This window comes from Phyllostomus hastatus, unplaced genomic scaffold (assembly GCF_019186645.2).
Source record: "Phyllostomus hastatus isolate PE091 unplaced genomic scaffold, TTU_PhHast_1.1 phas_contig_159, whole genome shotgun sequence".
NCBI lineage: Eukaryota > Metazoa > Chordata > Mammalia > Chiroptera > Phyllostomidae > Phyllostomus > Phyllostomus hastatus.
This window is the reverse complement of record NW_025333640.1, coordinates 37,516,306-37,541,301: the sequence shown is the minus strand read 5'-3', so window position 1 is coordinate 37,541,301 and position 24,996 is coordinate 37,516,306. Positions and strand designations below refer to the sequence as shown.

The following is a 24,996-nucleotide window of genomic DNA, read 5'->3' as shown; positions in this document are numbered from 1 at the left end:
GAGAGAAGGTAAGTCGGTTTGATGAGGGGACCCAGTGAATTTGTTGTAGAGTCTGGACGTAAGTGAGTTCCAGAGTGCAGGCTTCTGGGAAGTCACCCGTCCTTGCTGACCTTCAGTGTCCCCATCTGTAAAATGGGTACAATCACACTTCTGTCTTAGCATTGTTGTGTTGAGGAAAAACCATGTTTGGAAAACACCAAATCCAGCACTCACAAGTGGCGAGGACAAGTAGTGGCGTCTGTAGTGGGTCCGTGCAGTAGCGGCGGTGACAGAGGTGAGCCACAGACGCTCTGAGAGGACAAGGGAACTCGATGGCACCAGGCCGGTGTGAGTCCCACCGGAGCTGGAGTCTTAGGCTCATGAATCATGGGGCTTCATACGTGTTGTGAGTTCAGAGTTTCTAAAATCCTCCCCCGACCCCCAACAAACAGAAAGTTGCTTCTTCCGCTGGGAATTCAATGGTAGAGATGGTTTCTTTGTCCCATGTTCGTATAGTAGAGTCATTCACACTTACATTTGGAGTGAGCCCACACTCAGCCCGAGCACGGAGAAAGTGGGAGTGCCTTTGGTGGTAGGCAGGGGTCGGGGAGCGTGTGTCCCGTGGGCAGAAGCGGGTCCCACCTGCTGATTTCAGCGAGCCCTTTTCCCTCGCCTCCCTCTGGCGTGTTTCTTTCTTGTCTCACGTGCTTGGCAAACTTCTCCAAATGCTGCAGTTGAAAGTTTTAGGAAAGCCCTTCTGTGAATGATGACGCACGAGCAACATTTGCCGAGTGGCCACCGAGGCGCTGCTCAAAGCTCCTTGAGCCAGAGATGCCGTTACTCATGCCGTCATTCATTTCGTCCTTCTTACGACTCTGTGCAGTTACTGGTCCCACTTTGAAAGCAGAAAGACACGTCTTAGGAAGACCACAAGGGGTGACTGGCTGGTCTCCAGCGTGGTGCAGAAGTGCTCTGATTGGGTTTTGACCATGAGCTTGACTGGAGGCCCTCTGCTTTCGTATGCACGCCTCACACTTCCTCACACTTCCCTGTGGACTTCCTGTCGAGCACGACACCCAGTCCTTGACCTCTTCGAAGAGTTTTCTGTGCAGGTTTCTACCTGGTCCTCCCACAAAGCCTGTGAGATCCTGTATTAGTCTGAGACCACTCAGGAGCTGAAATTACTTTAGGGTTTTCAGGTAGGAAGGCGTATAACACAAGGGAAGAACTTATAAAAGGTTCACACTGGTCAAGAGCCAAGGTCAGGAAAATTCACTGACACGACCTAAACAGGTGCCCGGCCGGAAGGGAGTCTGGAACAGGCAGTGTTCCGACTCCAGCGCCTGTGATACAGAAGGATGGGAATGGTGCCAAGGGTCAGCAGATGGCACCTGGCTCAGGAAGGTACAGCCCAGACTCCTGTTTTATGTTGTAGAAAACTGAGCCTACACTGATGACCCTAGGGTAAGCTGCCAAAGCCTAGATCGTCACCTCTTCCTGTCCAGAAAGTTCCTTGAGGTTGTGCATTGATTTTACGTGCTGTTCTTCCTCAGACCTCACTTTAGTTTCCACTTGCTTCGTCAGAGATAACCCAGGAATGACGTATAAACACACATGAAATTGAGCCACTAATACAAATCCTACGTTTTTAAAAAAATTCATGCAATTCGTCGTTCCAAATTCCATATGCAGAGTCCATCCCATAAAACCAGCAGGTAAACCACAGCCTGATAGTTTCGTTGCTCTGTTTCGCAGGAGACAGTATAACAAAAAGACACAGTGACAAATTGTTCATGTGCACACCACATTAGGAGCACACTGCTTACGTGTGTGTCTGTCTGAGGGTCTTTGCAGAGGCAATCCCGCAGGCTGGTGGTGCGCTGCTCTGGCCAGCTGCTCTTCGCCAGGCGGCCCGGCTCAGGGAGGTGGGGCTCCTGCACGCAACCTCCCACGCAGCCAATGAGAGCTGAGAAGCCGTCAGGTGGGATTCACGCTTACGCATAGGTGTCTCAGAGAAGGAATTTTTAAAAATACTTATTCTAGCTAGATTGGACTCCTGAACACTAACCAAGTACTAGGGCCTTAAGGACACCGTCTTCAAAGCCTGTGCGTATTCAGATAGTTTGGGGGCATCAGGATTATTTCAAATCACCAACGTTTTCATACTGTATTTACTTTTGTGGACTTTGCCCTGCACTTTTTCAGTGATTTTTGAAGTCTGTGGCCTTCAGAATTGGAGCTGTGAGACTTTCTTACATTCCTGCTTAAAATAATTCTCAGCTACTACCCCCCATCACACACACATACACACTCACACACATATGCACTCACACTAACAAACACACATTCAGATGCACTCACACGTATGCACTCTACAACACACACTCACAATCACACACTTACAGACACTTGCACACTCACAGACTCATACACACCACTGCATACTGGCTTGTGTATGGATTCATGCAGACCAACTGTGGATCCCCTGGTACGCATCCATTTTCACTGTCAACAGTTCACGTTCTCCTCTGCTGTGAAACTTCTGGCATCTCAACGCCTTCTACCTGTGATGGATAATGTACCTCAGCACAGTTAGCTGATGGATGTCAGGGCCGTGAGATCAGCTTATTTTCCAAAACAGCTGCTGACACTGAAGGCACCTTCACAGCACAGACCCCTTGAGGTCCAGAGCACAGGGGCCCTTCTCCGTGCAGTCCTGGCAGGTGTCTTCCTGCTTCCAGGTGCCGACAAATAGCGGTAACTGGTTGGTGGTGCTAATTAGGTTAATGATCCAATATTTTGTTTCACGATGCTTCAACCCATCAAACTATTTTTACCAGAAGCACGTTAGAGTAATTCGAACGGCTGCATTCCCTGATAATCGCTGTTGTCAACACTAGAATTAAAGTCGATGGACGTGTGCAGAACAAAACGGAATCTGTTGCTGAGTTCTAATTGGGTAATGGAGCGTGCACGGACGTCCCAAACCCGACGAGACATGTGCATTGATGAGCTTCCTTTGGATTTGAGGGAAAATTGTGATATCTTTCCCCTCACATAAAAAAAAAGTCCTAATCACTTCAATCACAACACTGAGTTTTCAAACTCTGTCTTTGAATCTTAATTTCTAGCATGGCAACCACTACCAAATTTATGAATTGGGAAAAAAATTGCTAATTAAATGGATCCTCAAACTAAATGTTTGAATGGTAAATAATTTATATGCACTACCACCCTACAAATAAGACTATTTTTCCCATAACTTAACAACAAACTCCTATATATGACTCCTACCAAAGTCATTTCCTGCATTTTTAGTAATTGCCAAGGAAAATTTGATTTTTTTCTCTTACTATGTCTGTTTATTGTTGTATACACAAAGAATCAGATTCTACTGATAATTTATTTTAATCTTTAAAAGAAATTTATTCTAAAACTAATATGTTCTTAGATTGTAGCTTCTGCTATTTCCATAGTCATTGTATGTTTTAATGCAGAGTATTTCTGGGTCTACTGGGTATCTTCCACCCTCCATTTAGATTAGTTGTCATAGCCTTAAGTTGATATTAAAATTAAATTCAGATGTCTGTGTTAAAATCTCATTCTGTAAGGAGTGAGACCATTAATTTATATAAATCCCCCCAAAACCTTAAATTTCTTTTATTGTTGCTGATTTTTGTTGTTGAAATCAACATTTAAAAAGTTAGTTTCTTCAAACAGGATTTGGGAAGGATATAGTGGGGAGACATAGGATGAATGATTGGGGTTTTTAGAGTCACACCGTTTTCTTGGGGACACTTCACCCAAATGCATGAGTGGAGGGTAACGATGGTGTCCCCTGAAACGGTCACCCTTCGTCCCCCCATTTCCAGTCCTCACACAGTGAAGTCTGTAATTTCACTACCCACGCGTAGTTTTTCATGATATAAAGGCTATACTGACCACAGTGGTAAAGTATATTAATCTTAGGATTTAGCACATGCAACTTTTAACCCAACTCTGGAAGAAATTATCAAAAAAAGAATATGAGACCTTACTCAGTCCGATAACCCATTGGAACAATTATGTCTGTTCTTACATTCGGCAGAAACTGGTGGAAGTTGGGGCTTTCCTCCTGGCAAATAAGCCATCAAAAGTGTAGCCAGTAGGTCTCAATGTATTCTCTATTGGCAATACTGATATTCTATAAAGAAAAAAAAATCCCCTTCTTTAGAAAAATCTTTCCTGAATCCAGTTGGAAACCACCGCCGGCGAGAGTTCGCCCTACACGGCATCTCTCTGGGGGAGGTTTTCGCAGGCCGAGGGTGACTCTGTTGTCCTGCCGGAGTCTCCAAAGTACCACATCACTCCAGCCCTTAAAATGTAATTTCTGCGCTTCTAAATTGGTAACTTGTTTGTTTTCATGACTTCCCCTTGGAATAGGAAGGTATTCTGAAATTGTTAGTGTTTTTTGCCTTGTAAGGAGGTTCCCAATTTTATTTACGAAGGAAAAAACGCTGTGTGTGTGACCCCATGATGCAGAGGCACATGTTTGTTAGTGGTGTCATGAGGCCTGACTCACCCTTGAAATTTCAAACCAGAGCCGTGGGGGCCGCGTAGTGAAGCTGCAAAGCCAGAGCCAGGCAGAAACTCTGACTATGTCTAAAGCGGTTTTCGTGATGAAGTGGATCGTCGGGGCTCGACATTAAGTCTTAACTGTGCCCGTCACATTCACGCGTTTTCAAGGGGCATCGGACAAAAGCGTCCGTGCGGTCATGCTGGGGAGGAGAAACAAACTTTACGGAAACAAACTCTGTTCAGTTAAACAGATCGCTGCGCCCTTCTGTCAAGGAAGGGAGATTAAGAACTCAGTCACATCACATGGCTTCTTAGAACCAGAAAACCAGAAACTCTTCTAATGATTACATAGCATATACATCTAATTTAACAACATGTAGTTGATCGAATAGTAATTTAGTGGCATTAAAACACACTTAGGTTTGCATAAGAAAAGAATACCAACCACAACTACAACAAAAACAAATGGGACTGGCATTCTGCCCTCAGACGTGACTACGGAGGGATTAACTATTGAGTGATGGCTCTGTGGCCCCCGGGTGTGACAGCAGACCTGTCACCCATTGGTCTGTGCTGCAGTGTCACCATTCCTTCGGTACGATATCAGCCTCACCAGACCGCTCCTCCATCTGTGAATGGAAACGTTCCCCCTGGACTGTGTCACTTCCCCCCATTGCCATGGACACGCTGCGCCAAGACACGGCTGTTTTGGTGACTGCAGCAGCCCCAGCTGCGCGCAGGCCCGGTTCACTGTCGGTGCCCAGCCAAAACGGGTTGAGTCAGCTTCTCAAGGTGATGTGTGAGGAGAGTCTTTATAAACTGAAAACTAGGCAGGTTAGGCACTGTTGGTTTGGGAAAGGCCCAAGCATTCATAATCCATCGTGGAGAATACATCTTGGTAAGCATTTGAAAATATACTGGATGTGTTACAACAGGCAGGCATGCACTAAGTCACGGGCTGCTTCTCGGAGTGAAAGGGTTGCAGTTTGGCAAACTAAAGGAGATGAATTACTTTGAACAAATCTGAGACAAGGGAATCTCTACAGTTACAAAATGGGAAAAATGTAGCAACACGACACGAGGGACTACTACTCAGCCATAAAAAAAGAACATTTTACCCTTTGTGACAGCATGGGTGGACCTGGAGAACACTGTGCTAAGTGAACTAAGCCGGTCAGAGGAAGACAAGTACCATAGGATCTCACTCACGTGTGGCATCTACTGAACCAACTGAACTAACAAGGAGGAGGGGACAGACGCATAGGCAGAGAGCAGGGTGACAGCTGGTTTATGGGGGGAGGGGGGAGGGACGGAGCAAAAAGGAAAAATCAGTCGTGGACACGGACGACAGTGTGGTGATCGCCGTGGGGAGGGGGTATAAGGGAACTAAATGGTAAGGGAAAAAATATAATAAAGATTTTTAAAAATTTTTAAAAGAGGAACAGAAAATAAGTTTAGTGAAAACATGGGAATACGTTCACCATCTGTGATCTCCCTGAGAACAGTAATTCCTTTCAAGACGTACATGTAAGTCGCTTCCTGATACTACAGTGCGTGTCCGTACAACGGGACGACTCAAGAAGGTTTGAATTCTGAGATAGTCCCAGGTCCTCATGTCAAGTGAAATGGTCTCATATTTCTTGTCCTCAAGATATAATTTCTCAGGATAGACTTCTATACATGGTTATGAGGGGTGCTGTTAATATAGGTATGTGTAAGATTTTAAGAAATGAATTTGATGCTTTTCAGGAAAAATGTGCGAATCTTCGGTCAACTACTGTGAGTGCAACCCCTGCTTCAACGGCGGCTCCTGCCAGAGCGGCGTGGAGTCCTACTACTGCCACTGCCCGTTCGGTGAGTGCAGCTCTGCTGGCCGCGCCAAACGGCGGTGCATTTTTTTACAGATTTTATTAGTTTATTTTTAGACCGAGGGGGAAGGGAGGGAGAAAGAGAGGGAGAGAAACATCAATGTGTGGTTGCCTCTTGCACACCCCGCAGTGGGGACCTGGCCCGCAACCCAGGCGCGTTCCCAGGCGCCAGTCTGACTGGGAATTGAACTGGCGACCCTTTGGTTCACAGGCCAGCTCTCATCCCCTGAGCTGCACCAGCCAGGGCAACATCAGTGTGTTTTGACGTAGGGTTCATCAGTTTTGTTTTATGGTGGCCCTGAGTGATTAAGAAAATATTAAATGTTTTAGACAGGAGATTTGGGCAAAATAAAATCTCAAAAGTTTAATATTCTTAAAAGTTATTTATGGAAATCTCATTGAATTTATTGCTTGGATCATTATCAGAAAAATCATCAATTGAAGAGAACTGAATTTGACGTTGTGTTCTCGGGACACTTCCCCTCAAATATTTATGGATGCCTTTTTTTTGAACCTACCAAGTAAAAACATCTTTCAGCTACTAATCAACATCATTTTCTATTTCAAATCTTTAAAAAGAATCTGTCGAAATGATTTTTCTTTTGTTTTGCTTTTGTGTTTTACGTTAACTTGGCCACTTGTGTTAGGAGGATTTAGTAACTACACAGTTTTCATGATAGGCTTTTTGTAGATAGTATTAACGTAACTAATCAAAAGTCCTGCTGTGTTCTTCTGAGGAAGGAAGTTGTTAGAGAGTTGGTTTTTTTGTACACACACACACATACATTCACCTTAGTGAAATGAACTAAAGGCTCCTTCCAGGTGGCATTCACACGTCGCCCCACACTGAGACAGTCAAGGGCCATGAGCAAAGCTTTGGAGGAAGCTTTCCTTTTAACTTGGTTTGTCTCATGGGTTTGTGATCATCCCATTCATTTAAAGACTGACTGACCCTACACTGTACCATCCACCTCCAGATGCCCCTCGGTGGGCAGAGACCCTCGATAGGCAAAAGAGGAGGAGGGCAGTGTTCTGGTCTTTCCCTGGATGTATTACTGTGGCCCTGAAAAGTGAATCTTAATGGATAGTAGAGAATGGAACTTAAAAAGAATTTGACGTTTCTAGTAACAGTTCAAATGTACTGTGAATCCATTTTCAAATAAGTCCATGACTCTATCTAGTTTTGTTTCTTTAAAACACATCCAGAGAATAATAAAGAAAAACAGAATATAAAAATCTGCTATTGGGAGCCATGCATGTTAACAGTGGTGCTGAGGCCCAGACCTTGAGGGTTTCCTCAAGTCAGAAAATGGAAATAAAACCAAACCATCCCAAGGTGATGGAGTGACTAGAAAATTTTATTTTCAGTCCAATACGACATTCAGAGTGTCCTTTTTTTTAAAGATTTTTTTAATGTATTTATTTTTAGAGAGAGAAGGGAGGGAGAGGGAGATAGAGGGAGAGAGAGAAACATCAATATGCGGTTGCTGGTGGTCATGGCCTGCAACCCAGGCATGTGCCCTGACTGGGAATCGAACCTGCGACACTTTGGTTCACAGCCCTGGCTCAATCCACTGAGCTATGCCAGCCAGGGCGAGAGTGTTCTTCGTTTTAAAATTTGAGATTCTCACAGATGCTTCTCATGAAACGAAGAAAGGTAGATCAAGGTCAGAACGACCACAACTTTAGATCTCCTACAACTTCTTTCTTTCGGTGACATTTTGTGGTCCCAAAGGGTGCTGCTTTCTGCACGTGACCATACCCAGCTTCCCTGGTTTAACTGAAGTTTGGGAATGAAAGATAAGCGGATTGGAGTGGGAAGTGGAAAAGTGATTTCAGGTGACTGGATAAAGGTTGTTTACATTTTGAGAGATTCCTTTGCATTCCAGTGACAAATACGAGGATTGTAATTGATACTAACTCAGAACAGACTGTTGCTTGCAGTGTAGCTGAAACACCAGTCATTACCTGCTGGGAGGAAGTGTTTGGGGGTCCTCGCCCCCCTAGTGCTCCCCAGGGAAAGGCGAGAAGCACAGCCACGTACATTAAAGCGGAGGCAGGTCCTGTGTGGCTGCCAGTACGGGTTTCTCTCCCTGCTCTTAACAGTGCCCAAGATTAAAAACAAATTATTTAAACTTAGATATTGTCAGACAACAGTAGAAGCACTTACAAAACCAAAAAAACTCCAATCAGTAATTCATCATATGAGACAGGATTAAAAGGAAAATGTCTCTTCCTTTGCAAATTGAGCGTGGGTGACCCACAAATAAAAGTGGCGGAGGGCGGCCTCGGCCCACAGCTGCGGCGAGTTGCGCCTGCGGCCTAGAAAAACGTCTTACCTGGAACTATGAAGTTGGACAAACTTCTGCACCGTTTACCTTCTCAACTGCGAAAGATTTGCTGTGTGGATTTCCTAGTAAATTTTAGATGCTTTAGATTCTATTCTAGAAAAAAAAACCCATAATGTTCCTAAGACCTTTATAAAGAGAGCCTGTATAATTTAAGCTTCATATAAATATATATATGTATAACTTTATATATATATATACACACACACATACATATACATACAAAAGATCCCTGATTAAGGTGATTTTAATAGTTGCTGTTGACTTTTATGTAAATTTATTTTGTGGCATTTCATTTGGAAGGCAGTTTTAAAATCCTCATTAAATTATATTTCAAAAACAAAAATTTACCTTTCTCTAGAAACAATACCAAAACTCCTTAAAAAGAAATATATTCCATAAAGAAATATTTTCATGTCTGGATCTATAGTATTAATTTCAGTTAAAATGTCAACATCTTTCTGGGATATATATACTTTCTGCACACATGAATATATAATTTTAGGCACATTCCCATAGATTTATTGAAATTTAATCAGAAGAGACCTGAAGAAATACATAGGACTTCAATTATTTAACTTGTATGTTTTACCTTTGCTTTTTCTTTAATGTTGGTTACTTCTTCTGCATACGTAAGGGATAATAAATGTTTAAGATAAATACATTTTAAAGTTTTATTGTATATGAATATACCTTATAGATACAACATAAAATATAGATACTATATGACAGATATATTTATGATATAAATAAAGGTATAGGTTATATGATATATAACAAATAATTCCAATAGCTCCTTTGCCTTTAACTTCAGTTGATGATTGAAAATAAATTATATATATTTCTACCCATTTACAATGAGTGTTACTGCAGCCGTGACAGACAAAGAAAGCAGACACACACACGCCTTCACAGCAGCTACCAGGCTGTGGTTCAGCAAAACCAGACAATCAGTAGATCTGGCCTCAATCGCTGGCTCTGATCCCACGATTCTGTAGCCTCGGGCGAGGTTTAAATATTCTGTAAAATAACGGCGTTGGTTCCTTCTGGCCGAACAATTCCCTGACTCTCAATGTAACACATCTACAAGAGATGTGCAGCCAGAATTAAGGAATGAAACCTTTGCAAGCTAATAGGAGTCATGCTGTATTGGCCTGGGTTAATATTCCAATCATTTGCTACAGTCTACTAATATTTGTGGGAAAAGAATTTTGGCATGGCACTGGAACATCAATAAAACTCCTTTTTCAAGTTTGAAAAAGAACCAGCATAAACAAACGGGAATGCTGGACTTGGGAAAAATAGAAAGCTATTTCCAAGTAGCCTGGTAGAACTCATACCCAAAGTGGGCATGAAACAAGAAAGAGATAAAAAGGAAGACAGTTATTTCCCTAAAAGCAGTGATTCCCCTCACAGAATCCCTAATTCTGTGATCCTTATAAACACACAAGTGCAGGAACTGATTTTTAAAAAATAAAAACAAAGTTGACTATGTTTACCAGAATTAAAATTGTTTTTAAGAACTATGGGTTATGAAGAAAAGTATCTTGTTTGAAAATCACAGCACATTAAAACTTTAAAAAGATTGACTAACTGATTTTAAAAGTTTTCCAGGAAAGAAACCTTCGCGGAGATACTTCATTCCACTAATTCTAATTCTTAGAAGCGGGGCGTTCTTAGATGTGCTCCCTGACGGGCCAGCGGAAAGCAGTTACACTAGCGTGTCATCTCTGTTCTGTGTTTTAAACAAACATCAGTTCATTCTATTTCAATTCAATTTAGGTAGCATTCTTCGGGGAGCAATAAAAATGTCGTAAGTATAACTTACAAAGATGTTCATTGAAGTCATTTAATAAAACTTCACTGGAATCTGATCAGCCGCCTTGTCCGTTTCCCCGCCTCCAGGTGTCTTTGGAAAACACTGCGAGCTGAACAGCTACGGATTTGAGGAGTTGTCCTACATGGAGTTTCCCAGCTTGGACCCCAATAACAACTACATTTATGTCAAGTTTGCAACGATCAAAAGCCATGCTTTATTGCTTTACAACTATGACAACCAGACAGGGGACCGGGCTGAGTTTTTGGCCCTTGAGATTGCCGAAGAAAGACTAAGATTCTCCTACAATTTAGGCAGCGGGACGTACAAACTCACCACCATGAAGAAGGTGTCGGATGGACATTTTCACACCGTGATTGCCCGGAGAGCAGGCATGGTAAGGTGCCGATCATTTCCTAACACCAACAGGGTGACCCTCAAAGGGGACAGGAGGTGCCACCTCTCCCCAATTCTGAGAGCACGTGTAAGGCAGCTTACAGCTAAGATGTTGTTAGTAGACTGGTATGTGGAAGACATGATTTTATCTGATGACTTCCCAGGTCTCTCTAAATCTCAGGAACATTTGATTCTATCACATGAGGGGTTGGGAGCGAGCGAGCAAGAGAAAGAGAGAGAGAGAGAGAGAGAGAGAGAGAGAGAGAAGAAAAAGGTACTATGAGGTATGCCCACAGCCAGAGAAAGAATTCTTTCAGTTTGTTTGTAATATGGGACCATAGTTGTTTTGAATAACACTAAATGGAGAAGAAAACACAGGTATTTCAGTTGGAGGAAAAATGTCTCCCTACTTCTGAAAACATCCAAAATAAGGTCCCTACTAGATTTTGAACCTGACTTCTAGAGTTCAAAAGGATTTTATTGGAAAATGGTAAAAAATCATCAACTTCTCAGCTTTGAATCATTTCATAGGCAGGATAGAAAGTCCACATTTGACAGAGGGACTGGTAAAAAACACATTCAGCATTAAAGAAGGTGCATTTAACTCTGAAGATTAAATTGCATGAGCTACTACTCAGATTTCTTTGAGTTGCATCACCAAACTTTTAGAAAAAGGAAAAATATATTAAATACTAAGTTTGACTGATTATGACACCATTATCTAAGTTGTGTTTTCCTAAGCTGAGGCTCTCATGAATACCCGTGTGGCACTCCCAAGCCCAGTACACTCTAGGGATCTCCAGAACGGCTGTGCCCGTTGCACAGGATGCACAGAGAGAGGTGTGTTAACACTCCGTATGGAAACAAATAGTCCACAGAAGCAACGTAAATTGTATCACGAAACCCTAATACTGTGTTTGAGAATTGTCACTCACTTTTACAGATTGACAATAATTTTTCCAAAAAGTTGTAGAAGTTATTAATTATTGAAAGCATTAACAAAGTGGGGCATAAAAAGTCTTGTTAGAGTTTAATATGATTTCCTTGAGAAGGTGGCAAGGAAAATATTTACACCACTTGTGAGAGTTCATTGTACGGAGCATGTAATATGTTGTAATAATTAACTGATAGAAATAATTTAAAATACTTTAGCAAGTAATATTTGATGCATAATAACTGTACATCGGCTCCATTCATTAGTTCTGAAATGCAAGGTATTTAAGATATACTTTTATAAATCTCCCATGCAAATATGTTTTCATGCACAATTCCTCAAACTCATATGCAATATTGACGAAAGTGGGATATTAAGTACATGAATAATTTCTATACATAACGAAAGAGACAGGAAGATGCAGGAAGACCGAAAACCAGATCGATGACTTTGCATGTGAGTAACAGGTGATGCTAGTCGACCTGCCTGACCTCTCCCTGCCACTTCTTACACTTCCTCTGCTTTTATTGAAGTTAATCTATAAAGATGGTTATCATCTGAGGTTAATATTGCATAGTAGAGCTGGCCCTTGAACAACTCAGGCCTCAACCGTGTGGGTCCACTTATACCTGGATTTTTTCCCACCAGTACTGGTGGTGGTGCAGCCTATCAAGGCCAGACAGAGTCCCGGGATTCCGGCAGGTGGAAGAGTACTCACGGAGCTGTGGGGACATCGGGCACGGCTTTATTCACGAGTGGGCGAGCCACACACGCTGCAAGCCACACGTCTCCCTGCATGTCTCTGCCTGGCTCATGTCATGGCCCTTGCGCCCCAGCGTGGCACCCAGCAGGGAGCCCCTAGCCCCTCTTCAATACTAGAACAAACAAAGCCGGCAAAGAGCCAGAAAATTATAGAACAGCACAATTCTGCACATGTGGGCCCACTGCATGTTAGGGGAACCGTTTATCCGACCCAGTCTCAAGGCGATGAGAACACTACTTATCAGGCCCCTCCAAGGCTCTGGGAACACTGCTTCCCTTAGCTACCCAGACACCTGGGCCAGGAAGCCAGCCTGCCTCCACTTACCCTACAGTCCAGCCCTTCTGGGTTCCTCGCCTTACAGTCTACGTGAGGTTGTCTTCCATGAGGTTCCTCGGTGAGGAGGGCAGGGCCCTGCCCCCGCCACCCACAACAGCAGTGCAGGCCACAGCAACAAGCAAGCAAAACACAAGCGCTGCCGCCCAGGACAGCGAGAACCCAGCACCATTCAGTAATCAGGGAGGCCCGCCGTTCCTGCAAAGGATCGCCTGTCAGGCATTCAGTGGCCCGGGTCCCAGAGGCTAATGCTGGTAGAGCTAGACTGACACTGTGGCGGACATCAGGGACACACACACACAGCCCTCTGCCCCTGCCCCCAGGGCACAGACCCCACCTCGGGATGCAGTGAGCCATCGAAAGCCATATGATTTTGCAAGGCCACTGTCCTTAATGGATACACTTCCTCATCTGTGGGGCTTAAGGAACACGTGTTGCATTCAGTGCACGAGCAGTGTGCACAGCCAAAGCGGTCCTCTCAGTCTCGGTGACTACGGAAGCCGCCTGGGGAGAAAAGCCAGCTAATGGGTAATACCACCAGGGAGTACGCTTTACACAGTGTCACACTTTAAATGCTTCCCTATTGTTGGTCGGCTTCCAAGAGTTTTCGGAGCTCAACCAGGCAAATGGGGGGGATGCCCCCAGTACAAGGACCAGTCCAATTTCCAGGCAGCTAAGGCCACCCGTGTGAGCTACACACCCAGAGGGCTCCAGTAGGAACCGCCGCCCATGCCTCCCAGAAATGCCCTAAACCACAGGCGGCAAACACAAGGCCCGTGGGCTGCACCCGGCCCTCCACCTTGTTTTATCCGGCCCGGCACCTTGTTTCTACCCAGCGGCAGCACCGAGCTCCTTGCCCCTTGTTAAGGAACAGTTACGTTTATACAGTCCTAAAATTACATTCGGCCCTCTGAGGGCACCCCCGAGGCTGATGCGGCCCCCCCGGTGAACGTGAGTTTGACACCCCTGCTCTAAAGTCTGAGTCTGGCACAGACCTGTCGGAGTCCAGCCCACCGGGGCGTGTCCTTCAGGGTTCTCAGTGCCAAGGGGCGCTGGCTCAGCCGGCTCCACGGCCCCAGCTGTGAGCCACCCCCAGCCATCCCGTACGGAGTAGCCGCTAGACCATCATACCACTGCTTGGCCCCAGCAAGAAGACCGTCCAGGTAGCACTCCCCGAGGGACGTTCGCTGTTCCACTGATTCTGAAGCCACGTCCAGTCTGAGACAGAAGCAGGAGAGATGCACCATGGGAGGCCGGCTGACGAGCTCGGGGGGAGTTCAGTGCAGACCCGGCATGCTGACTGGTCAGCCACTGAGGCATGGGTATGAACCCTAAGCAGTTATAGGCACCAGTAAAAGTCATCGACTGACCCTCAGGCAATATACAAGCCAGCTTCTGCTTGGCTGATACAGTGGCTGGCAGAGGGGTCTTCCTGGGCGTGAACACCAGACCTTTCATGCCTCGACGGGGGGCTCAGTGTCCAATTGCAGTGACAGGGCAGAACTGACAGTGGGCCATAGGGAAATCACAGAGGTGCCACCAAGAAGCAGTCCATGGTCTGCTGGCCCTGGATGCGTCACCTTTAAGAACGGGGCACGTGTCCCCATCACCCAGGGTCCTATCTGTAAGTTTCTCTCCACCCCTTGGCCCCCAAGGGGCAATAAGAGCCACCCAACGCATGTGAGAGGCTTTTAATCCCCAAGGCCACGTCCAAGTGGCTGTTTGCCCTCGCTCTAGGCCCTCTGGAATGAGCAAGAGAATATTCCCGCTTTCCCATGCCCGGTTTCAGCAAGGCACCCTCAGTCTGTGCCCGCAGCTAAACTGGAGCTGCAGTCGGTGAAGCGAGGCTTCCACCGGAGCTGGGCCTCCCCTCTGGCTCCTGTCATTTAGAGTCCGGAGGACAGTTCACAAGCGCTCTGCCCGACCCCTCAGCGCAGGGGTGGCAGCTGCATTTCCCAGGCCCCGCTGTAAGAGACCAGCGCACCGTTCAGTCATTCCAGCAGCGCGGGGGTGCTAGGCCACGGGAAATTTCCAGGCACTCTGCAAGTCCCAAGCTCACGGTTGCACCAAGGCCCCAGTAAAACATGTCCCTTGATCACTTCCAATGGCTAGGGGTCCCCATAAGCAGCACATAACCGCTCTATCGCCGCAATCACTGCTTTCTGAGCTGGGCGCCGTGCGGGATAAGCAGCTGAAAGTCCTGTGGCCGCATCCACACCTGTGATAGCATGCCTCTATTCCTCTGAACGAGGTAGGGGCCCGATTACCTCCACCTGCCCCTGGGTCAGTGGGGACCGCACCACCTGCGCAGAAGTTCCCACAGGCCTTCAGGGGTGCTCCTGTGAGCAGACAGCACAGGTCTCACAAGCTTCTTGTGCCTCTGCCCGCGTAACAGGCGATCCCCAAGTTCTCACGGCGGACCTCATGGTGATCTGCCCGGCATGTAAGAGGCGACAGTGTAGCCACCGGGCTAGTTCCCTTCCCGAGGGACTGGCAGGTACCGTACCTTGCCACCGCACCTTGGCCAGATATCAGCCTCATCGTTCCCAGGGGGAGCAAGAGGGGCATGTCCAGGAGCACGATAAACAGTGATTTGTTTCTGGTGGCCTGACTCCCGTGAGTCTTGCTGAAAAGCCTGTCCCCACGATGGTCTGTGCACAACCACCCACTTATTTGTGTGCCAGGTAGAGATCTATAATGTCAGCCCCCGGTCCACTGCCCAGCTACCCGTGCAAACAGTCAGGGGCAGCGCCTCATTGGCCACCACGCCCCATACAGCTCGTAGTTCCGCCCACGGGCTGCTCTGCCCCACGCCAGTGCCAGACCAGATTGTCTCTGTCTCTGGTGGAACTGCTACGGCGGTCCACACAGCACACTGGCCCCTGCTGGCCCCGTCAGTGTGCCGTGCATCGAGGGAGCAGGTGCCTGCCCTCCCTGGAAGGGGCTAGTTTCTACCTCCTCTACAGGGACGGGAACAGCAGATTTCTCATCTACCCAAATAACTGGACCTAACACTTCCTGTAGCTCAGCCCGCAAAGGCTGAGCTAGTGGACAGAGTACTCCTTTGTTGCAGATGAGCCCCCACTTGGCAAATGTGGGCATCTGAGCCGTCCCACTACGAGGCTCAACCATCCAGTCCCGGGCCCACCCTGCAATGGGATACGGGGTCCTAATTCCCCTGGGGGCAGTTCCTGCTATGGCCTCCGCGGCCAACGGGGCAGCACATACAGCAGCCCACTGCTTTCAGTCGGGGAGCACCGTGCTTCTGCTCCCGTCTGTAGGTGGGACCAGAAACCCGAGGGCTGACGCAGCCCTTCCGATCCCTGTCACGAACCCCACGAAGGCCTTCCTGTGTCACACGCCCGTCTGGCTCACCGGTGGAGCAGGGTCCAGAGCATGCAAGGCCTGGACGTGGCTAATGATGCGCTTTGCCCCTTGGGACGCTCGTTCCGAGGTTGGGGCCCAGCCCCGGCTCGCCCCCTTTCCCACCGAGGAATACAAGGGACAGAGGACCTGTGGGAGGGGAGCAAACACGCGCTCCGGCGCCCCAGCAGGCCCCCAAATGCCAGGAGCTGTTCCACAGTGGTAGGGGTCGGGCTCGCCTGAATCTTATCCATATCGGGGTGACTTTTGTCTTACCTGGCCAGACGACCCCCAGGAACTTGACAGACAGCCCAGATCCCCGCAGCTTGGCTTCGTGGACGGCCCAGCCACCTGACCTCAGGTGTGGCAGCACTTGCGGCACCGTCTTCTCTGATTCTGCAGGAGAATCGCCGGCTAGCAAGATGCCATCGATGTAATGGGACAGATGTACCTCTGGAGGCCGTGGCCACCTAGCCAGGTTGTCCTCCCCAAGCCTGTGACAGATATTCGGGCCGTGCAAGTGCCCTTGAGGGAGGACAGTCCAAGTCCACCGCCGGCCTTCCCGCGGGGAGGCAAACTGGCCCCGGCTCTCCCGAGCCAGGCCAAGGGAGGAAAAGGCACCGGCCAGGTCAGCTGCAAAGCGGTGAGCTCCCAGCCCATTAGTTAACCGGTCCGTCGAGTCCACCGCAGAGAGGCCCGCTGCATGCGGTAGAGGAATGGCCTTGTCGAGCTCCGGTATTCACCTTTCGTTCTCCGGGTGCCCTCTGGCCTTGTTACTGGCCACACGGGAGCGTTAGGAGGACTGTGGGCTGCCCCGATTATGTCCACCTTCTCCAGCCCCCCTGCAGTTGCTGTGGTTCCCTCAGGCCCTCCAGGCAACTGATACTGTTCCACTGCTGTGCCTGTTGCAGGGGTGACACTGGGGGTATGGGGGGTAGTCGGCGTGTTTCCGCAAAATGGCTTTACCACCTGCACTGGCAGGTGAAGCTCTCCTGTGGTCACGTGTAGCCGCACACCCTGAATGTCAATATCCAGGACATACTCACGAATGGGGGGGACACAGTGTATTTACAGGGGGCAGTTGCCCTTCCCGTCTCCACTGTTCCCGTATGGACGGTTTTCTTGGTCCTTTTCCTATTTGCATTTTCAAAGGATCTCTCTCCCTTCCTTCTCGGGAGGTTGGCACAGCCAGACAGTCCTCCAGACACACAGGACAGGCCTCTGGGGCTACAGCCCTGGGTCTCTGACAGATAATCTAGCTGGGCCTGCACCCCGCGCCAGTGTGCGGGCTCCAGGAGTCGCCCCTGCGCAGTGGGCCCAGAGACCTGCGCTCCACGTGGACTCTGGCTCCTTCCGAGACCGCGCAGCCCCTTCCGCCGCTGCGTTCAGGTCCCGGCAGCCGTGTCTGCCGGCTCCGCCGTCTTCTGCCGGGCCTCGCCCACGGGTGCCCTTCTCACCTGTGCTGCGTGGAGCCCGCCGCTGCTCTGGCTCTCTGGCCCCCTCCTCATCAGCGAGCTTTCCCGGAGCCAGCGCCGCCCTGCTTTCTAGCAGCTTCCCAGGTTGCCTCACCAGCTGTAACAGCTCCCACGGCGCCCCATCTTCTGGAACGCCCGCAAAGCTCAACTGGGCCTTGGCTGCGTGCACGGCTGCCTGCGCGGCCTTGGCCAGCAGGCAGAGCAGGGCAGGAGGAGCAGAGGGTGCCCCTCTCCGGCAGGGACTCCAGCCTCTTCCGATCTGCAGGCTGGGAGCGGAGCTCCCTGGGCGGGGCCTCAGGCCTCGGGCCAGGAGGCTCTGGGCAACCGCGCTCCACCTGTGCGTGGGGCAGGCGAGGGAGGGGGTCCAGGCCCAAACTTCCCCCAGGTGCCGCAGGTTGCCACCCTAGGGAACTGCATTCCTCTTTCACGAGGCACGGGGAGGCGGAGGGCTGCTGCCTGAAGCCTTTTCCCCAGGGCACAGGTTCAAGCCCTCAAGGCTTTTTTTGGTTTGTTTTGTTTTGGCCTTGGTGTTCGTGTAACTTCCCCACCTCGGGAAGTGCAGGCTCTTCTTCTTCAGCCTTCAGGGCTTCCGCACTGGAAAAGCTGACACACCCAGCTCACTCCTTGTGGCGTCTGGGGCACTGCGCTTTTCCCCACCACCACCCACAGGGCTTTCTCCGCTGTGTCTGTGCACCACTGCCGTCGGGCCAGTCCTGGGGGGAGGCCAAGCTGTCAAGACCCCTCCACCTGTGCAGGAACCCCCTAGGGGGTTCCCATGCGTTCACACCGCACTGCAGTGGGTTCTGCAGACTCCGCCAACTGTGTTGCAGCCAGTCAAGGCCAGGCAGGTTCTCGGGATTTGGGCAGATGGGAGAATACTCACGGAGCCCTGAGGACGTCTGGCATGCCTTTATTCACGGGTGGGCAAGCCACTCACGCTGCAAGCTGCGTGTCCCCCTGCATGCCTCTGCGTGGCACACGCCGTGGCCCTTGCTCCCCAGCGTGGCACCCAGCAGGGAGCCCCTAGCCCCTCTTCAATACTAGAACAAGCAAAGCTGGCAAAACAAAAAAAAAAACAAAAAAAACCCCAAGATTATATAACACAGCGTAATTCTGCTGCACGTAAGCACAACGGATGTTCTGGTAGGGGTGTCAAGCTCATTTTCAGCACGAGGCTGATGTGGTGCCCGGTGACAATGAGTTAGACACCCCTGTGTTATGGGAATCGTTTATGGGACCCAGTCTCATGGCTATGAGAACGCTACTTACCAGGCTCATTCAAGGTTATGGGAAGCCGCTTCCCTTAGTTCCCCAGACACCTGCTCGCACTCACCCTGCCCCTGGACGGACTGGATGTGGGATCGGGAGGCCCAGCGTGCAGAGGGCCGGCGGGGCTCCTCGGTCTGCACCGTTTTCTGTGGAGCACCCCCATGTTTTGCCATCCGAATTAGCCCCACAGACACTGCCCTCAGTGTCTGTCCCCAACTCATGTTTGGGGGAGTCCTGATTTTCAACCCTGTGGGGGTCAGCGCCCCCTGCATTGCTCAGGGGTCCACTGTTCCTGTTTCTGCTACACGGAAGGACAAGGTTGGACTAGTCCTGTTCTCTGGTGCTCCACGAAATGTAGGCAGAACCTTTGTTTGCATCGGGGGAGACTCTCAGCCCTCCTAGATTTTGGGCCATGCCTCTTCCTGTAGTTTACTGACCGTGTTCATACACACCACACTCTGAGTATCGTCCTTACAATTTCACAAAATAAAATGTGCAAAACTTTTTATTTGCAGAACTTACTGCAGCTTGGGGAGCAAAGCAGGGGCCACACCAAAATTGTAGAGCTCAAATAACATGGACATACAACAACCCTGGCCCTGAACTAGACCGCAGACAACCCCAGTGGTCACCGTGCAGTTCCGAGAGCCCTGGCTTCTGTCTGTTCTTGGCCTTGTGACCATGACCTGATGACGTCGTTTTCTGATCACGTGGAGCATTCGTATGCTCTGCTGGACAGAAAGAAGGCGGTTGTCTTGTGGTAACTCATGCCTGAGGATGCAAAAACAGCTCCTGTTCATTGTGATTTAAATATTATTGGGAGTTTCTACTTTACCGTGGTATATAATAATGCAGTTTGATTATACACAAATACGCTATATGATATATGCTATAAACTGTAGTTCTTATAAATAAGGATTCTTATAAATGAAAAGAACATCTAATTTCTTTATCTCAAATTTTTAATGCAAGTATGAATCTTCAAAGGTTGCTGTAATAGTATTTATGTTGTACTTTCCAAATCTTTTTTGTACATATGCATGGGAGATTATTGAAAGAAGACTTGAAAATCAGGAAATGTAGGTTTTGTCACTGGTTGGGCCAGCCGCACAGTAGAATGAACGGGTTTATGAAGGCCGTAACCCCAGGAAGCCGTCTCAGACCCTCCGCGTAACGCCTAACTGACGTCAGTGGCGTTGTGATTTATCTGCGAAACAAAAGGGCTGGAGAGGAGTTTGCAAAGCACTTTCCCACCCCTTATATGCAATTCTTTCACAATGTTAGTTTTAGACATATCCAAGAAATACGTGTCTATGATTTGCTATTGTATTGTTTTTCTTGTACTGAATCAAAATGTGACCGCGATTTCAAAACCGTGCCCACACGGAAACCAGCCCTGGGCAGTGGGCAGTGTTGGCTGGCAAGGCCAGAGGGGCCCGTGGGGCCCCAGGTGAACACCCCCGTCTCTTGCTGTGCAGGCGGCGTCCTTGACTGTGGACTCCTGTTCCGAGAGCCAAGAGTCCGGCTACTGCACCGTCAGCAACGTGGCCGTCTCCGACGACTGGTGAGTGCGGAGATTCGTTTGCTCTTTATCACCGCTCGACGTTAACCAGGGAATCGGGGGTTTGAAGGTCATTTTATTATGCTCAGCATCCCACAGAAGTGGAGGATATTTCATCCTCTCCAAAGGGATTTTTGTGCTGTAAAGTAAAAACTTAATAATGAGTGTACAACATGGGTAGAGAAAAAGGCGTGGCACGAAGGGGTGGCCATGAGAATGCAGCTGCAGAAAGGGAAGAGGGACACCACCTGTCCTCCTCCAAGAAGCCTCGTGCGACAGTGGCCGGTGACTCGGGCCCTGCAAGGTTAGGGTATCTGGACGGTGCATGTGACAGCTACCGACAGGTGTTTTCCAGCTCTGCCTCAAATTGGAACACAGCGTTACCCCACCTAAAACATAAGTCATTTTGCTAGAAATAGCAACACGTAGAAAAATGAATATTGACGCAGAATCCATTGCATTAAACAACTCACTGGCGTTCCTTATCATCTCTGTAGCGAGGGAAAGATGCAACGTGACGTGAATATTACAATTGTCACTACTAATACCTTTTATCTTCTTTGAGATGGTGTGCTCTCTGCTAGCTCAACATTGTTACATACATATGTCTCCTACGACTACCTGAAAATATCACTTCCATAAGTTTTATTAGTATTTAGACCTTAAATAACCCTGCAGGTATCTGTCTGGCAGACATGCATTCATTGGTAATGGTTCCCATTCAGATGTATACACGGTATATAATGCGTGCCAGAAAAAGTTACCTTCTCTCCTCTTCAAATGAAACATCCTGCTGCTGAAACCTGTCATGTCGGTACTAATGTACTTTTCTTTCTCATGGAGGACTCTTGACGTTCAGCCAAACCGAGCCACAGTCGGAGGCATCCGCTCCCTGGAGCCGGTTCTGCAGAGAAGAGGCCACGTGGAGAGTCACGACTTCGTCGGGTGCATCATGGAGTTCGCCGTGAACGGGAGGCCCCTGGAGCCCAGCCAAGCGCTGGCCGCACACGGCATCCTAGACCAGTACGGCCCTTCGTTTCTCACTCTTTTACAGAACATGTAGACAGTGCGTGATGAGTGAACCTCCGAGGGTGATCTTGCTGTGACGAAAGCCCTAAGATGCCAAATGTCTTATATTGCTTTGAGTGTTAAGTATTTACTCACAGCTGTGAAATTTTGCTTGGCATGACATATAATATTAACTAGAAAGTTAATTCTTATTCTCTGGAGTCTAAGAAAAAAGTGTGTATGTACATACAGACTCTAGGTATGGTAAAGATTTTATGTTAAGTAAGTAAAGGAACCTGGCACATCACGATGTGTAAGTGTGAGCAATAATGTATACATAAGCGTGCTTGAAATTATGTAGTTCTACATAAAAACATACATTCTGCAAAACTTGACACATCTTTAACAAGTAATAACTTGATTAATTGCACAGTGTAAAACAGGTTTTTTTTTTTCCTATTTGATTATTATTGGTTAGGTTTCCACCAATGATTTAGGAACTGTAAAAATAACATTTTAAAAGTTATTCTAACTTATGTTGAAAATGCAGGAAATTCAGAAAAAAAATGAAGTAGCCTATAAAGTAGTTACCCGCAGACACGCTCGGCTCGTTGTCATGGTGATGACTGCTCCGTACCACGGACGAGCCCGTCCTCGCTGTGGGCACACACTTCAGTCGTTCCCAGGTTCAGTGGTACGTTCATAACCCTGGGACTAACACGTGTTCCCAGAAGTCTTCGCTCACACTGTTTTCTTGCTTGAGACATCTAGAAAGAAAATCACGAAGACAAAGCTGTGAATACTTCCTAATGTTTGTAACTCAAGTGTTTTAACGCAACTTGGCATTTGCCTTTATTTTTCCATATGTTATTGTTTGATTATGAGATAGTACTGTTGCAAAATGATCAAACAAACAGTAGAGAAAAACACAGAGTTCTCATTGCCAACCATTGTAAATAGTTGGGTGCGCATCCTTCTGTCTCCTTCTCCATGTTCACACAAATATTTTTTGAAATATTGATGTTTTTACGTTTAAATATGTTGTGAGCATCTTTTAAAGTAAAAACATAGAGATCTAAGTCACATGCACGGCCAGATTGCTCACCAGAAAGGTGACAGTGGTGGCAGTGTGTGCGCGTAACTTTCTGCTTCCATACATGGCATTTTATAAGGAATATTCTTACGGTAACTTTCCTTCAAATTATGCTCTTTATGGGAAGTATACCATTTGTGATTTCTCAGAAAATTTGTAAATTAAGATAGAACTTTTAAAAAAGATTTTGTTTATTTATTTTTAGAGAGGGAGGGGGGAGAGAGAGGGAGAGAGGGAGGGAGAGAGAGAGAGAGAGAGAGAGAGAGAGACATCAATGTGTGGTTGCTGGGGGCTGTGGCCTGCAGCCCAGGCATGTGCCCTGACTGGGAATCGAACCTGCGACACTTTGGTTCGCAGCCTGTGCTCAATCCACTGAGCTACGCCAGCCACGGCTAAATTGAGATAGAATTTTGAAATGAGAATTTTTACCAAATTTTTCATCGCTTCTTGTTATAACAGGTTCTAAATTCAAGACTGCTGAGCCATCACTGGAAACATTTTGTACTTCACAAGTTGGCTTTTATTTCTGAACATATCTCATTTTGACATGATGGATGTCATTCCCTTTGGATATGTTGGCATAGTATGAGACTTAATGACTGAATAGTTCAAAGCTCCCAACTCTGAGGATTTACTCTTACTTTTCAAATTTCAGAGTCATCTAGTGCTTGCAGGGGCTGACATTTATTGATATCTTACTCTGCACCAGACGCCGTTCTCAGTACTTTGCAGTGTTAGTTTACCCAACCTTCGCAACCACGTTGTGGAGTAGATATCATTTTCCTTTCGCAGATGAGGTCACTGAGTCACTCAGACTTCACACAACTTGCCCCAAGTCTACCAGCGAGGGAGTGAGTAGCGAACTATTGTCAATCCTGGGCTGGGTGCCCAGCCTGGGATGAAAGGCACATGATGGACCGGGCAGATTCTTGCTCCTGAGCTGTTTGTTGTCTCTGTACACTCAGGATTTCCGATTTCCAGTGTGGCTATAATATTGCCTGGCAATATATCATGTTCTCCTCGTTTCATCGTTTTCACACTCTCTTCCATGGCTAGATCGCGCCTCCCCTTTCCACAGACCCCAACCATCTCCTGCATCCTTTTCTCAGCTAACGAATTTGCTTCCTAAGTTCAGAAAGTTGAAGCGATGGAAAGAACCATTCCCCCCCCCCCCAAAGCTCATTCCTTCACATCTGCCCATGTGTCCTGTAGTGGTATCCCTGGTAACCGGGTGTTGTGAATAGACTCCTCCTACTCCCAGGAAGACCAAGCCCTTTCGTGCAGGAGACTCCACCCCCTAAACCTCCTAAAACACACACACACACACACACACACACACACACACACAAACGGCGCTGCTGCTCTCAGCCACGTTGCTTTTCTCCGGCACTCCATGCAGTTATTTCTCCCATTTTATTTTTTTTAAAAAACTTTATCAATCCCATTCTTCTTCCTCTCACCCCAAGTCTTGTTGTCTTTGTCGAAGTCATTAATCCCTTCTTTTGCCAAAGTCAGCGGTCAACTCTCATCTTATCTGGACTTCAGCCACAGTAGGACCAGCCCGCCCCTCTGGCGCCCTGAAACTCTTTATTCATTTCTGCACACGGCACACTCCTGGTCTGCTGCTCCGGCCCTTCTTTTCCCTCCCAAACCCCTTCTAGTTTGAGTCTGTATTCATTCTTCAAGTCACTCCGTGTAGTGCTTGGTTTAAACTACTGGCCCTAAAGCGGGTGGCCCTGAAACGGTCTGTCAGCAACTCGGCCTCTCCCCGGAACCTTTGACCGGGACAGCCAACATGCTCCTCGATGTCCCCGTGCATTTCTAACTGATGTCTCCGACGGGAGTTCACGGCCGAACTTCTGGCCTTCCTCTCTGACTCTTCCCCAGCCTCCTCCTCCCACACATTTCCTGTCTCGGGTAACAATCGCTCCCAACCCACCCAGCTGCTCGGCCAAAGCTTTTAGACTCACCTTTGGCTTCTCCCTTCCGGACCAATGTCGCATCCAATCTACCGGGAAGCAGGGTGACATTTGAAAAGCAGAAGACAGCTCTCACCCCGACTGACCAGGCCTTGCTGGTCTGCTTCCTCTTACCTCCTCGCCACGCGGCTTTGTGTTTCTCCATTCTCCTCTGTCGTCCGCCTGCCCAGGCTGGGCCCCTGGGTGCTCCTCCGGCGCCGCAGGGCTTTCTCGCTGACTCTTTCCTGTGCCTGGGACGACCTTCTGCCGGACTC

General features: G+C 48.0%; 1 protein-coding gene across 1 annotated transcript in view; it reads left to right on the top strand.

Annotated features, from left to right (window-relative positions):
- Nucleotides 1-24,996, top strand: part of FAT4 (FAT atypical cadherin 4) — a 144,587-nt gene that overhangs the window by 106,832 nt on the left and 12,759 nt on the right. Inside the window, 4 exon segments of the mRNA XM_045830851.1 lie at nt 6,286-6,390; nt 10,658-10,965; nt 20,580-20,665; nt 21,506-21,685. Of these exon segments, the coding sequence (XP_045686807.1) occupies nt 6,286-6,390; nt 10,658-10,965; nt 20,580-20,665; nt 21,506-21,685 (679 nt within the window).